Consider the following 14139-nt stretch of genomic DNA (forward strand, 5'->3'; position numbering starts at 1 on the left):
GGGGGGAGTGTGGATCAGCTGGAAGGCAGGAGGGCTCTGCAGAGGGACCTGGACAGACTGGAGAGTTGGGCTGATTCCAACGGGATGAGGTTCAACACGGCCAAGTGCCGGGTCCTGCACTTTGGCCACAACAACCCCATGCAGCGCTACAGGCTGGGCACAGAGTGGCTGAGAGCAGCCAGGCAGAAAGGGACCTGGGAGTCTGGATTGACAGGAAGCTGAACATGAGCCAGCAGTGTGCCCAGGTGGCCAAGAAGGCCAATGGCATCCTGGCATGTATCAAAAACAGCGTCACCAGCAGGTCCAAGGAGGTGATTCTGCCCCTATACTCAGCCCTGGTAAGGCCACACCTTGAGTACTGTGTTCAGTTCTGGGCCCCTCAGTTTAAGAAGGATGTAGAGGTCCTCGAACAGGTCCAAAGGAGGGCAACCAAGCTGGTGAAGGGACTTGAACACAGATCCTATGAGGAGAGGCTGAGGGAGCTGGGGCTGTTCAGCCTGAAGAAGAGGAGGCTCAGGGGAGACCTCATCACTCTCTGCAACTCCCTGAAAGGAGGGGGTAGCCAGGGGGTGGTTGGTCTCTTTTCCCAGGCAACTCTCAGCAAGACAAGAGGGCACAGTCTTAAGTTGTGCCGGGGGAAATTTAGGTTAGATATTAGAAAGAATTTCTTTACGGAGAGAGTGATCCGGCATTGGAATGGGCTGCCCAGGGAAGTAGTGGATTCTCCATCCCTGGAGCTATTTAAAAAGAGACTGGATGTGGCACTCAGTGCCATAGTCTAGCAACCGCAACGGTGGTAAAAGGGTTGGACTGGATGATCTCTGAGGTCCCTTCCAAGCCAGCTAATTCTATGATTCTATGATTTTATGATTTCTGTGATACCATCTCTGACCATGTGAATTAGAAGGGCGGACTGCTCTGAATGACTCTTCCTCGGTTGTATTTCATTGCAGTGGTCAGCTGTTGACCTGTTTAGGGACTGACTTCCACCGTGGAGCTGGAGTTCTTGATGTCTTCTATGAAACACCCTCTCTTCTTCTTTCTTGTGGGTATGACACCTACATCCGTTACTGGGACATACGGATCAGCACCAGGTGAGCCTATCCAGCAGGCATCTGGGGCTTGTGTGAAGCTTCTGGATTCTCCTTGTGTCTGGGGACCCACCTGCAGCTGAATTTGCTTCTTCAGGCAGATTGGGCCTCAATTCTCTGGTTTGTGTTGCTCTTGCAGGAAGTGTGTCCAGGAGTGGGAAGAGCCCCATGACAGTGCCCTGTACTGCATAAGGAGTGATAAGAACCACATGATTGCCAGTGGCTCTTCTTACTACGGTGTGGTGCGCCTCTGGGATAAGCGGCAGACTCGGTGCCTTCAGGTGAGAGCCAGCCAGAGGCCAGGCAGCAGCAGAGCTTCTAAATTGCTCTCCAGCAGCCCAGTGCCTTTGTCTCTTTCAAAGAAGAGGTGGAGGGAGTGCTGGGCTGTCTTTGGGGTGAGCCCACCTAACCTATACTGCAGGGAAAAGCCTGCTTTGCTCAGGCATCTCCACTTTTAGGTCTGTAACACTAGTTGGGGGCTATGGGCTGACCTCTTATTTGAAAAGTTGCTTCTTCTATTTTCTTGCAGAGCTTTCACCTGTCTTCACCCATCAGCAGCCCAGTGTACTGCCTCCGTTTCAGTACCACCCATCTCTATGCTGCCGTGGCATCAGCCCTGCACGTCCTAGACTTCACGGCCCCATGAAGGGCACCACAACTGCTTCTGGTCACCCCAACTCAGCAGGACTGACACTTGGCTCAGGGAATTGCAGGGCAGGAGAGGTGAGAATGGCCCTCAAGGCTTCTGAAGGGATACTTTTTTTGTCTGCCAGAAAGCTACAATGAAGAGTGCACAAAGGGCCAGACTTCTTCAACCTCACCTGCCTGCTAGTGGAAATAAAGGCCAACTGTCCTTTATCCTTTTTATTTTGTGCAAGTTAGGGTTTGTTTTATTAACTGTGTTCTTTTGGGTTTTTTTCTGTGGATACAGCATTTGAGGGGCAATTTGAGCTAGGATGCTCTGTCAGCTGGTCAGGTTGAGATGAGCCAAGCTCTGAGCCATGTGAAGCAAGTCTAAGCTGTGTGTGGGGTGGACTGATACAGTAGAAGGGAAAGGTGCCTGGAGCGGGGTCCACCTTCCACCTGTGCTTGCTCTCCTGACAGCTGCTTGTGTTGTCCTTTGCAGCCAAGAGGAAAAACTGAGCTAAAAGGCAGAGCCATCCCTGCTTTCAGTGTATGCCTCCCCAGGCTGGCTGTTGGGTCAGGCTGTGCACTTGGCAGGGCTACAACAGTCGCATTTTGCTAAATAAAACTCTGAAGGGAAACAAAAGAGACTGTATGTTTTGTTTCAAGTTCCAAAGGGGCTGCAGTGTTACCCACTGATCTAAGAGGCCTAGCTGGGCAGAGGAGGTTGGGCCAATTTTCAGACTATATATATATATATATATATATATATAAAATAGATCACTCTCCCTGGCTAGACCCTTAGGCACTGCTGTGTTGAAGGCAGTTTCTGGGATCTTGTGTCACATTTTCAAACAAGAATTAAAAAACTAGGATCTGTGACTCATTTGCTGCTTGCCTAATGAAGCAGCAAACTGGACTAGAGCAAACACCAAGCTCTTGATGTGATTTACTGAGATCCTGTAGGCACATTTAAGTGGGCTCTGCTCCTCTGTGTCAGCCTTGTGAACCTGAGCTGAGTCTCAGAACAGCCATAGCTCTCATGCTCTGTGCTGTCTGGGTCAGTGTGAATATCTGTGGATCAATGTGTTGTGAGTGAATGCAGTGATCTCAGGGTCTGGTCTTCCTTGGGGAAGAAGGTGCATGAACCCTGCTTGGCTGAGGCTAACCTGGATGGGTAAAGGAGAGGTTTTGTATCACAAACTGGGAGCACTTCCAGGGCAAAGCACCCAGCATGGTGCTTTGTTACAAATTAATAGGTAATTTCCACAGTCAAGAGGCTGCTCTTCCCTCGTGATGCACAAAAATTGGAAGAGGATGTTTGCTGCAGCCCCAACCAGCTCCTCACCTGCTTAAAGGCAGCCCTGCAGTCCCAGTGGATGTGAGAGTAGCTCAGGGTGCAAAATAATTTAAAATGATGGTGTTGCTGTAGGATCACATTCTCACAAGGGTCTTTCCAGCACAGCTCCTTGTCACAGTTCCTGATCTGTGCCTCTGCTGTCACTCATGCCTGCTTGCTGCCAGCTCCCTTTTAGCTACCATGGTGCTGCATATTCTCCTTGTGTAACTGGCAGAGTTGATGTCTAAGTGCCATGGATGGAACAATCAACCCTCAGCTCAAAGCTGTAGATGCCAAAGACTGCTAGCCCAAGATGATTCCAGGGGGGCCTCTGGGCTATTGGTAGCACTGAGCTCTTGCTGAAAAGATGGTGCTTTATACTGGGGGTTGTTAAAAACTGTAGCGGTATTGCTTGGTGCATTTTGGGCTCTGCATGAGAGGAGAGCTTTAGGTAAGTGATTGGGCATGAGACTATAGACCAGAGAGTGAGCTTGGGAGTGGGGAAGGTCTGTTTTTTCTTATGTCAGGGTGTGCTACAGGTCTTTAATGAAATTGGGAGGGATGGATATATTAAATGCCTTTGGCAGTGTCCCCAGGGAAAGGCTGTGAAGTAGTACCTGTGAGGTGGGAAGAGAGGGGTTTTTTTACTTTACTGGGATGTTAGGCAAAGGCTGTAGAAGTAATGAGTATGGCAGCTGAGCAGGTGACCAAGTATCACTGGTGCAGGGGACTCCTCCCATTGCAGGCCTGCCTACAACTCTCCTGCTACCAGTCCTGCTGTTCCTTTTCTGCAGCCCATCTTGGTGGGTCTTGAACTCTTGTAACTGCTTTTAAGTTTTTCCTGGCTGAAGCTTGTTTGCAGAGCTGCAGCCTCATGGTAATGCCAGCACTGGTGGATAGAAAGAGGCACCCTCACATCTCAGGTGATGTTGGGGAATGGGGAAGCTGCAAGTGAGGCTGGCACACTGGCTCCAGTGAGCTCTGCAGTTGATGGTGTCTCCATTGGGAGAGCTCTGCAGGTGGGTCCTGGAGCCACCAGCACTGATTCTCTCTAACTGGATGTGTCAGCCAGGCAACAAAGATTCTTCATGGTTTGAAAGCAGTCCTTATCAGGGGAGCTATGCTGGGAGCCCATGACCAGCTCACTCGAAAGAGGGTTCATTTGGGTAGGAGCTGTTCAAATATGAATTGGGATGGAAAGACATGCATAAATCTAAGCACAGGGATGGCTGGTGCAGGATAAAGACAGTAGCTGGTTGGAGAGCAAGATGCTAACGCAGCACCACTGTGGCTGTCTTTGTGCAGCAAGGTTTGTGATGGGCCATGTTTGTGCCCTCACATAATGGATTTGCTGGTGCTACTCCTGAGCTGGCTAGTGGCCTCTGTCACCATTTTCCCCTCCATGCTATGCAAATGAAGGCAGCTGCCTTTCAGTTCCTGCACTCTGCATGGCCACCTGTGGTCTGCATCTCATGCTGTGCATGGCTGGTAGTAAGGAAGCAGTTGGGTGTCCTCCTCTTCACCCTGTTTCCTAGGCTGTGCCCATGCAGGTCTAAGCATTGATGCTGCTTGCAGAGATACCAGGGTCTCCACAACATCATTCTAACTGCTTGGAGGACCTTGCACAACAGCACAGGTTACTTCCCAGTTACTTCCCAGGGCATCCCAGGCAGGTAAGGGCTGCCAGGAGTGTGTTCTTGTTTTCCAAATGTTCCTGCCTAGTGGTAGACAGGGAATTCACAAGGGGAACTACCCAGCTTTCATGTCTCATCTGCTCATGAAGGATGGAGAGGGCTGTACTTCCTTTGTAGTCTGCAGCTTCTCGCAACTTACAGAAAGATCATAAATGTCTGTGCAACTCAACAAACCGGGCAGTAAAGAGATCAACTGCTCCAGCATCTCCCTGGGCCTGCAAAGAATCCTCCAAATGACTGTTAACAGGAGTAATTTTTATTAGAAAGGCAAGATAAATACCAAGAAGCTGTGCCAGAGAGCTTCCTCCTACCTCAGCCTCTTAGCAGCCACTGTCTACTGGGTCTTACAGTCTCCATCCCCACTGCTAGCTGCCTTTATCTTCTTCAGCTCTTTCTGCAACTGCTCTTCTGCAGCCAGGATCTCCTTTGGCTTCTGGTACTGAAGGAAAGAGAGAAATGCCCTTAGTGTTCCTCACCAGCCTTTGCTTCCAAGCAGTTGGGGCCAGGGCTTTCCTGCCCAGGGAGGCTTTTCTGTTGCCGGCTACTTCTGAAGCCTATTTGGAGAGGTGGTGCCATCATGCTAGGGAGATTTTCCAAGATCTGGAATGTCTTTTACAGTGCAAGTAAAACTTTCCAGTTGGATGTAGAGTCCTGGCTCCCACCAACCCCTCTGGAAGATGCTGGCAAGCTGTGTCATGCAGAATCCCTGGTGTGCTCACTGACTGTATGCTCACACATGTTATATAAATATAATACATATTTTTTAAAAGGAAGGCAGAGAAGAGTTGCAGTTCCTCTGTCCTCCCTTCAGAGCCCCCTTGCCCAGCTGCAGTTTAGTGGTGGATGCAGGTGCTTTTTGGCAAGGGTTTGACCTGTAGCAAGCAAGCTCAGAAGGACTGAAGGTGCTCCTCTTGGCTTGTTTCCGCTGCACATGCACCCCCAGCTCTGCTGCAAGGTTTTTCTCAGAGGGGATGTTCTCTGGGTAGCCACCTTCTGCATTTAAGAAGACCAGCACCTGCTGCTCTAAAGCATCTGTCTGCCTCTTGCAACAAAAAGTGCTTCCACCGTATGTGTGGAAGTATGTCTTTTCCATGTGTTCCTCTCCAAGAAGCTTGCTATAACTGAGAATGGAGGCTTACTCAGGCCTGAGGGAGGGGAACCATGGAAAACAGGGCACAACAGACACTCTTCCACCTGCAAGTCACCTTGAGCAGCAGCAGGGCCCCCTTTGTGGCTTGGCTGTCCTGGCTAGCGTCAGTGCCAGTGTAATCTGAGACTCCCACTTACTGTGTGACAGAGAAGGGGACTCACCAGTGACCCTCAGCAGATCTCCCTGCTCTGCTGGGATTCCCCACATGCAAGAATTTAAACATATTCTTAGCCATAAAGAGAAGGGCAAAGTGCTGTTCTGCATGGCTAAAGCCTCACCGTGATGATCAGGGTGTTGTTGGCATGGGTGAAGCTCAGGGCAGCTGCATCCAAGGGGAGCTGGTATCTGTCCAGGTCAGGAATAGAGAACTTCTTGTAGTACCTTCAAATGAGAGAGGAGACACAAGTAAAGAAGGTTCCTATTCCCCTGCTAGTGGTGCTGAGCTACGCATTGCTGCTCTGCAAGGCAGACATGAACAATAAGCCTCTTAAGGCTGGCAGGAGAACCCTGTGCCATGTTGTGCCTGCTGGTGCCTCCAGGCTGGCAGGAGCACTGGAATCAAACCTCTAAACTAGAATACAGTGCTGGTAAAGTCCTGAAGGCTTTTGGTGTGTGAGAGCAAGCTTGGTCCCTCCATCTTGCCCTTGACCAGTGCCAGACATGGTTAGGGACAGAGTACTCAGCCATACTGAAAAGTGTCTCTCCGTCCCTGCTCACTGCCTCTCATTCTTTCTAAATACCGGTTTCTATTAAGTCGTGTCAAAACAGGTGTTGAAGCCCTTGTGCCCTATGCCTTACATGTCCTGCATGATGCACCATTTTGTGTTGTAATCCTTCCTAAACCCATCTTTTTGGCCTGTTACTTGCTTCTGCTGTCCTATCGAGATCACCTCCTGCTTTGGAGACATGGTGGTGCTCAGACAAACACAGAGCTTCAGGTGTAGCTGCACGTAGTCACCTGAGCTCTGCTCTGCAGCATCTCCATGCAGCCCCCATTGTGGCTGTGGTGCTTCTCTGCACTTTGAGCCCCCCTAGTTGTTCTTTCCCTGGTCTCTATACCAATTTTCCAATTACCTCTCACATCCAAGCAGAAGACAAAAGGCTTTTTTTGCCAGCTTCTTATCCAGCCTGTGCGTTTCCCCTGAACAAACCTTGGCCTTCACTGAGAATGCAGGAAAGGGGATTTGTCTCAGAACTGGAGTAGTTAGAAGCTGCTTAGGCATCTAAAAGATTTCCTAAGACTTTGGAACTAGAACCCTGTAGACCTGTCTGTGTTTTCCTGAGATCTTTCGTCCTTGGCATGGCTTTCCTGTATCTGTTGCTTCTCTTTGTGGCTGCACTAGTTGGTGGTCCTTTGCCCATGTAGAGGCACGGTTGGTTTCTTAGTCTCTTCCAGCACTCCATCTCCATCCAGCAACCATCTCCAAGGAATTGGCTTGTAGCTGGTACAGAGGTGCTCATAGCAAAAAGGGAACAGGCAGCAGCTGTTGTCATGCCATGAGAGGTTCTTCTACATCCAGCTGGCGGTGTGTAAGGCTTGGCCTCTCTAGCTACCTCTGCCCAAATTGCAGTTTATTTTCCAAGTCAGGGTGAAAACAGCTACAAAGGGCAAATGGCTCTCCTGGTGCAGTGGGAGGAATGTACGCAGCTTGTTACCGCAGGGCTCAAACCGTTCTGTGTTGTCACTGCTGTCGGTATTTGGAAAAGGTGGCAGACATGGATAATAAGGGAGATGTCAAAGGTTAAACAGCAGAGATTAGATGAACACAAAGACATGTTAAGGAAGTGTTAACTTCTTACCGATTAGACAAAAAAAAAAAAAAAAAAAAAAAAAAAAAAAAAGAAAAAAAAAAGAAAAAAAAGGCAGTACACAGAAAAAAACCCACTGTTTCAAAGGCCCTTGGGAGCCATCAATGAAACAGCAGCATTCTGCTGCCCCAGGACTAAGGAGATGGGGAAAAGAATGGCTTTGGCTGGCTTCAAACTAAAATCTGTGACAAGATCAAAGGAAACCAGATCTGCCTGGCCACCCCCTCCTCCTCCTCCTCCTCCTAACATTACCACTGCCTCTCGCTACAATAATTGAATCAGGTTTGGCGTTTGGGGAGATGGCTTTCTGGGTTTGTTTTTAGAGTTTCGTTTAATGGATTTATTTTACAGCAAGAGGTTTTAAGCAAATCCCACTTGAGCAGCCCTTGCCGTGGCCAGGGGGAACGGGAGTGAAGAGCTTCTGTCTGGGTTGGGGAGGTGGCTGACGGGTGGAATCCCAGCCGAGGCAGGCTGATTCTCTGCCCTCGCCTCTCACCCCATGGCCAAGAGCAGTATTGCACCCTGATCCGGGGTCCTGGCCTGAGATCCACAGTGCGTATGTGAAGTCACCTTTATTTTCATAGAATCATAGAATCATAGAATTAGCCGGGTTGGAAGGGACCTCAGAGATCATCTAGTCCAACCCTTGACCCACCGGAGCAGTTGCTAGACCATGGCACTGAGTGCCACATCCAGTCTTTTTTTAAATGTCTCCAGGGACGGAGAATCTACCACCTCTCCGGGCAGTCCATTCCATAGCCTGATCACCCGCTCCGTGAAGAAATTCTTTCTAATATCTAACCTAAACCTCCCCTGGCACAACTTAAGACTGTGTCCTCTTGTCTTGTGGATGGTCGTCTGTGAAAAGAGTCCAGTTCCCACCTTGCTACAGCCTCCTTTCAGGTAGTTGTAGACAGCAATGAGGTCTCCCCTGAGCCTCCTCTTCTTCAGGCTGAACAGCCCCAGCTCTCTCAGCCTCTCCTCATAGGGCCTGTGCTCGAGTCCCTTCACCAGCCTGGTTGCCCTCCTTTGGACCTGTTCCAGGACCTCTACATCCTTCTTAAACTGAGGGGCCCAGAACTGGACACAGTACTCAAGGTGTGGCCTAACCAGTGCTGAGTACAGGGGAAGAATCACCTCCCTGGACCTGCTGGTGACGCTGTTTTTGATACAGGCCAGGATGCCATTGGCCTTCTTGGCCACCTGGGCACACTGCTGGCTCATGTTCAGTTTCTAGTCGATGCAGACTCCCAGGTCCCTTTCTGCCTGGCTGCTCTCCAGCCACTCTGTCCCCAGCCTGTAGCACTGCATGGGGTTGTTATGGCCAAAGTGCAGGACCCGGCACTTGGCCTTGTTGAACCTCATCCCGTTGGAATCGGCCCAACCCTCCAGTCTGTCCAGGTCCCTCTGCAGAGCCCTCCTGCCTTCGAGTTGGTCCACACTTCCTCCCAGCTTGGTGTCATCTGCGAATTTGCTGATGATGGACTCAATCCCTTTGTCTAAGTCGTTGATAAAGATATTAAACAGAACTGGGCCCAACACTGATCCCTGGGGGACACCACTAGTGACCGGCCGCCAACTGGATGCAGCCCCGTTCACCACCACTCTCTGGGCCTGGCCCTCCAGCCAGTTCCTAACCCAGCACAGGGTGCTCCTGTCCAAGCTGTGGGCTGACAGCTTTTTCAGGAGAATGCTATGGGGGACGGTGTCAAAGGCTTTGCTGAAATCCAGGTAGACCACATCCACCGCCTTCCCCTCATCCACCAGACGGGTCACCTGATCATAAAAGGAGATCAGGTTGGTCAGACAGGACCTGCCCTTTCTAAACCCGTGCTGGCTGGGTCTGATCCCTTACCCATCCTGCAGGTGCTGTGTGATTGCACTGAGGATGATCTGTTCCGTGACCCTGCCAGGCACTGAGGTCAGGCTGACAGGCCTGTAGTTTCCTGGGTCCTCTTTTTGGCCCTTTTTGTGGATTGGCGTGACATTCGCCAACTTCCAATCATCTGGGATGTCCCCAGTGAGCCAGGACTGTTGGTAGATGATAGAGAGAGGCTTGGCGAGCTCTTCTGCCAGCTCCCTCATCACTCTTGGGTGGATCCCATCCAGTCCCATAGACTTGTGGGGGTCCAAGCAGCTCAAGAGGTCACTGACTGTGTCCTTCAATATTACAGGGGGGCTGTTTAGATTTTTATCACCTTCTATAGGCTCCAGAAGCCTGCTGTCAACAGGATAACCTGTCTTTCTGTTGAAAACTGAGGTAAAGAAGGTGTTACATACCTCAGCCTTTTCCTCATCTTTGATAACTATATTCCCACCCATGTCCAGTACAGAATGAATGTTTTCCTTGCCTCTTCTTTTGCTATTGATGTATCTGTAGAAGCATTTCTTATTGTCCTTCACAGAGGTAGCAAGATTCAGTTCATGTTGTGCTTTTGTCTCTCTGATTTTCTTTCTACATGACCTGACTATATTCCTAAATTCCTCTTGAGAAGTTAGCCCTTTTCCTACTGGAAACCCACTTTTTGTCAGTGTGTAGGAAAAACTCCTACTGGTATGCTGAGAATTTGGAGCTGAGCTACTCAGCAGTGACTTGGCAACCCATCTTATTGCCTGTGCCTCTGGCTGGTGGTCAGCACAGCACTATTGCTCAGAAGCAGCGTGGCTGACTTCCAAGGGCTGCAGAGGCTCTGAGGCTTCCTTTCTGTCCCATAGTGATGTGCACTCTCTCTGTGGACTCCGTGCCTTTGTTGCTATCTTGGAAATAGTTGCTGAGTGATGCCTTGCCCTGGCTGAGACCCAGCAGAAACGATGTAAGATATCCTGGAGCCTGGACTAAGTGTTTTGGTGCTGTTCTCTGTCCCTGCTCCCTGACAGCAAAGTCATTCTCGTTCCTGATGAAATGACTTTCAGCTTTAACTCCAAAAGTCCTTAACTTTCATATGCAGGCCTTGAGCCATTAGTTGGTCCTTCAGCTCTCTCTGACACTAGCCTACAAATGTTTGGGTGTTGGCTGCTTATGCACCTCTCAGCTGCTTCCCTGAGAGTGGTAAAAAAAAAAGCTTAAAATCCAGCAGGGCATGAGTGAAGCCTCAGTGGTTCATTATAACCTCACAGTACCCATGCCAGCATGTAAGTTCCCACTTACACACTATCAAGTAGGGTTAGCAGTAGATAAACCTTTCTGTGACAGCACGTGGTTGGACTTAGGCTCATGTACTCCCTTGCTGTCCTAGCTTCCTGTGGCTGATGGGAATTTTGTTCATCTTTGCTACACAGATCTCCCTACTAAAGTGCCACTCTGTTCCGTCTGCATGCACTTAGGCCTGTATCTTTCTGTATTAAAGAGCTGGAATTGCTTGCTCTTTTCATCGGCCAGACTCCCCCTTCCTCCTGCTAGCTTCCTCCAGCCTTTGAGCATCCAGGTGTGTTCATGTGCAGAGCTCAAACCTCCCCTTGCCACGGCCTCTTGCCTGAAGACTGAGTGTTCTGCCACCCCGGAAAGGCACTCAGCAGCCACAGCGGAACAGTTCTTTGCCAATAGCACCACCTGCAGCCAGCGACAGAAAGCGGCTTAAAGCAGAGACAGGCTGGGAAACACTGGTTTACTCATCAGTCTCATCATCTGCTCCACAGCAATATTGAGGAGGGAAGGCAAAGAGAGAGCTGCCTGCCTAACGTTCCATACTGGTGTATTATCCCAGTTTGTAAACATCTTTCATTTATCTTCCAATATCCTCCTTTGTTCTCCTCATATTTCCTTCTTGCTCATCCACACATCTCCCTGAGGCTGTAAATGCTCTGGGGTGTAGTGGGTGCCATGAGAGATGTGATGTACTGACACAGTATAAGATGATGCTGAAGCCTTTTTTTTTTTTTCTTTCCATCTCAAATTTCTTCTGGCAGAATGTGGTGGTGCTTCCTTTCCAGATTCAGTCTGCCTTTTTTTCTTGCTGCCTCCATATCACATCATTGGCATTGGTTTGCCACAGGACAGGTTTATGTGGGGAGATCTGTCTGCCTGGGTGCCTGTGACTGTGCTATACTTGTTGAATCCTGCAGCTTGATGCATTCTGAGATACAATGACTAGATCAAGTATCATGTCAAAGGGAGAAGATGGGATGCTCTAGCTTCAAAAGGTTTGCAAGACTCTTTATTTTTCTAAGGGAGCAACATTTCACAATGAAAGAATAGAGCAAACACCATGCTACTGGAACTGTGAGGTAAGTTTGCAAAGGCCAGCACAGAGCTTGAAGGGCTCTACTGTAAATCTGTCTGGGGCAGCTGGGAGTGGAAACTGGATAGTAGGAGACATGCAGCTGCGAGGTGGGGCCCCTCAGCCCTTGCATGCTAGGGATAGAAGGCAAGAGAGGACAAGCTCCCTGTGCAATCACTAGGTTGCCCTCCATGCCAGCCCACCCCAAGGGACTACCAGCACTTGCAGTGCTGTCCTTACTGACTTCTTGTTGGTAGTCCGGATGACACAACAGCGCTGCTCCTTCTCCACGGAGACGCTGTAGACCTCCTTGGGATAGGGCAGGTTACGGATCCGCCACTGGAAGCTGCTCAGGGTATCCTTCCTCATGAAGACAGGCTACAGCAAACAAGTACCTTTAGTAAGGGCCCTCCAGCTGTCTCCTCTCCTCCCTGTCCCGTCCTCCTGTACTAATTGAGAGGCTCCATATGGGAGTAGCTCTTCCTTCACAACAGACCATTAGGAAGGAATTCAAGAAGCTGCCTGAGCAACACTTTCCTAGACCTAGCACTGCTCTACCTTTAGCCAGGGCACTGCCTGCCCTGCTTTATAGGAGGCTGAAAGCAATCACTGAAGGAGTCTTGCAGTACAGGGTTACAGGGAAACTGGGCCTCTTCCTCACAGGCAATACCAATCTTGGCCTACCCTTAGGGACCTGCTGGATTCAGTCCTGGCTCTGCCCAAGTGTGCTGTGCAGAAAGATGGTGACAGACTGAAACCTCTGCCCGTTAAGCAAAGAAGAAACAGGGCTGTGCCATGTTAAAGAGCAGCCTGATATGAGCTGCCTGCACCAGCCTTTCATTGTCATCACTTCTGCTTTTAATCCACTGACTTGTCCTGGCACTACAGATCTGTTAAAGAACCCAAAAGAACCTATGCTGTGGCTTCTTTCTGCCCAGCCCCCTTGGTATGACTTGTAGCAGAGTGCTGGGCATGTTGAGGCTGTCTCTTGGGGCTGTGAGGGATCTGTGGTCTACTAACTCCTGCTGCAGGCACAAGACAAGGTAGTTTTAGGTACAGTGCTGCTGGCAGACCCATACGTACATTGGAGCTGCTTTCCTTTATGAGCTCTGATTCCACTGCTCCCAGAATTGGTGAGATTGGCTCTCCCACTTCGATCTGCCACTTGCCAGAGCCCCCAAGGGTGTTCTTCTCTCGCCATTTTCTACCTGTGAAAGGGAGGATAGTTTTACTTATTCTGCTCTGAAACAACTCCAGCAAATGCCTGTGAGTCACCCAGCACACTGATACGATTTGAAAATACAAATCTTAATTCCATTCATTGCCCCTTTGGTGTGAGTTGATCTGTTAACTGGCTTGTTTCTGAAGTCAGAAATTCTGTGCCTGTCTTTTTTTGCTGCTTGGTACTGAAGCCATGGTGAGGTTGCAACAGGAGCTATATATACCACAGCTGATGTGGTTTTGTTTGTTTGAGTGTCTGCGGCTGCAGAAGCCACCAAAAAGCATATTTCACCCCATTGTGACAGATGTTTGGGAGAGATCCTGGGCTAAAGCAAGGTCTACTACACCAAAGAAATTTGTGGCCCAAAATGAACCATACTTTGTCCCTACAAACTCAGCTACAGGTGTGCTTACCTCCCACAATATTTAAGGGTGATTTGTCCCTCTACACTCCCCAGTTCTGTGAGTGTGGAACTGCTGCTGTGTGTGCTGCAGTTTGGCCCCAACCCACGTCTGCTGGGGGTCAGCCCGGAGCACCACTTACTCACTAACTGACCAGTCTTCACATCGTACTCTTCAGCCATCTCCTTGCCATCCTCGAACAGGTAGTGGATCTTCCGCTTCCCTAGAGGCAAGGCAGGTGGTGAGGGTAAACCGGAATACCCCTATCCCTGGGAGTATGGCTCTGTTCCCTTGTCTTGGGCCCTGCTGCATTGCCTGGGGCGCTGTCCCCGCGTCGATGGCCCAGTGTCTCTTCCTGGGGCCCTGTCCCGGCTGCAGGACTGTCCCCGTGAGCGCTCCCTCCCCACGCCCGCTCGCTGCAGGGTCCCCCCTAAACATCTCGGGGAGGGGGGGGAAGGCTATCCCGTCTCGCCGCCGCAGTTACCGTCCTGCACCAACGCTGTCTTGCTGGCAGCCCGCAACCTCTCCAGCCAGCTCGGCACCGCCATCGCGCCCGGGCCCTGTCGCCCCGGCAACGCTCACACTTCCGGCC

General features: G+C 50.2%; 2 protein-coding genes across 4 annotated transcripts in view; one reads left to right on the forward strand and one right to left on the reverse strand.

The window, feature by feature from the left end:
- FBXW4 (F-box and WD repeat domain containing 4) overlaps nt 1-2356 on the forward strand; it is a 65946-nt gene extending 63590 nt beyond the window's left edge. For 2 of the 3 annotated variants that reach the window (XM_030453404.1, XM_030453402.1), the window contains 3 exons: nt 954-1094; nt 1231-1372; nt 1621-2356. In XM_030453404.1, the coding sequence (XP_030309264.1) occupies nt 954-1094; nt 1231-1372; nt 1621-1737 (400 nt within the window). In that variant the 3' untranslated portion in view covers nt 1738-2356. The remainder of the gene's footprint in view (nt 1-953; nt 1095-1230; nt 1373-1620) is intronic. The other variant, XM_030453405.1, reaches the window with a different exon arrangement.
- Nucleotides 2357-4984: 2628 nt separating this feature from the next.
- On the reverse strand, nt 4985-14138 carry DPCD (deleted in primary ciliary dyskinesia homolog (mouse)). The gene is made up of 6 exons (XM_008490409.2): nt 14032-14138; nt 13690-13770; nt 13008-13132; nt 12169-12302; nt 6177-6279; nt 4985-5187 (listed from the first exon to the last, which is right to left on the reverse strand). Exons 1-6 carry the CDS (start codon nt 14093-14095, stop codon nt 5083-5085), a joined length of 612 nt encoding a protein of 203 aa, XP_008488631.1. The 5' UTR covers nt 14096-14138; the 3' UTR covers nt 4985-5082.
- Between the last annotated feature and the right edge of the window lies 1 nt (nt 14139).

Source organism: Calypte anna, chromosome 6 (genome assembly GCF_003957555.1).
Source record: "Calypte anna isolate BGI_N300 chromosome 6, bCalAnn1_v1.p, whole genome shotgun sequence".
In the NCBI taxonomy this organism is placed as follows: domain Eukaryota; kingdom Metazoa; phylum Chordata; class Aves; order Apodiformes; family Trochilidae; genus Calypte; species Calypte anna.

What these genes read in the sequence shown, in the direction of transcription:
- DPCD (XM_008490409.2), bottom strand. Translation starts at nt 14,095, where the DNA reads ATGGCGGTGCCGAGCTGGCTGGAGAGGTTGCGGGCTGCCAGCAAGACA. An exon ending in GAAGACTGGTCAGTTAGTGA is followed by an intron (nt 13,133 to 13,689) that starts GTAAGTGGTGCT and finishes TCCCTTTCACAG; the next exon opens with GTAGAAAATGGCGAGAGAAG. An exon ending in TAAAGGAAAGCAGCTCCAAT is followed by an intron (nt 12,303 to 13,007) that starts GTACGTATGGGT and finishes TGTTTGCTGTAG; the next exon opens with CCTGTCTTCATGAGGAAGGA.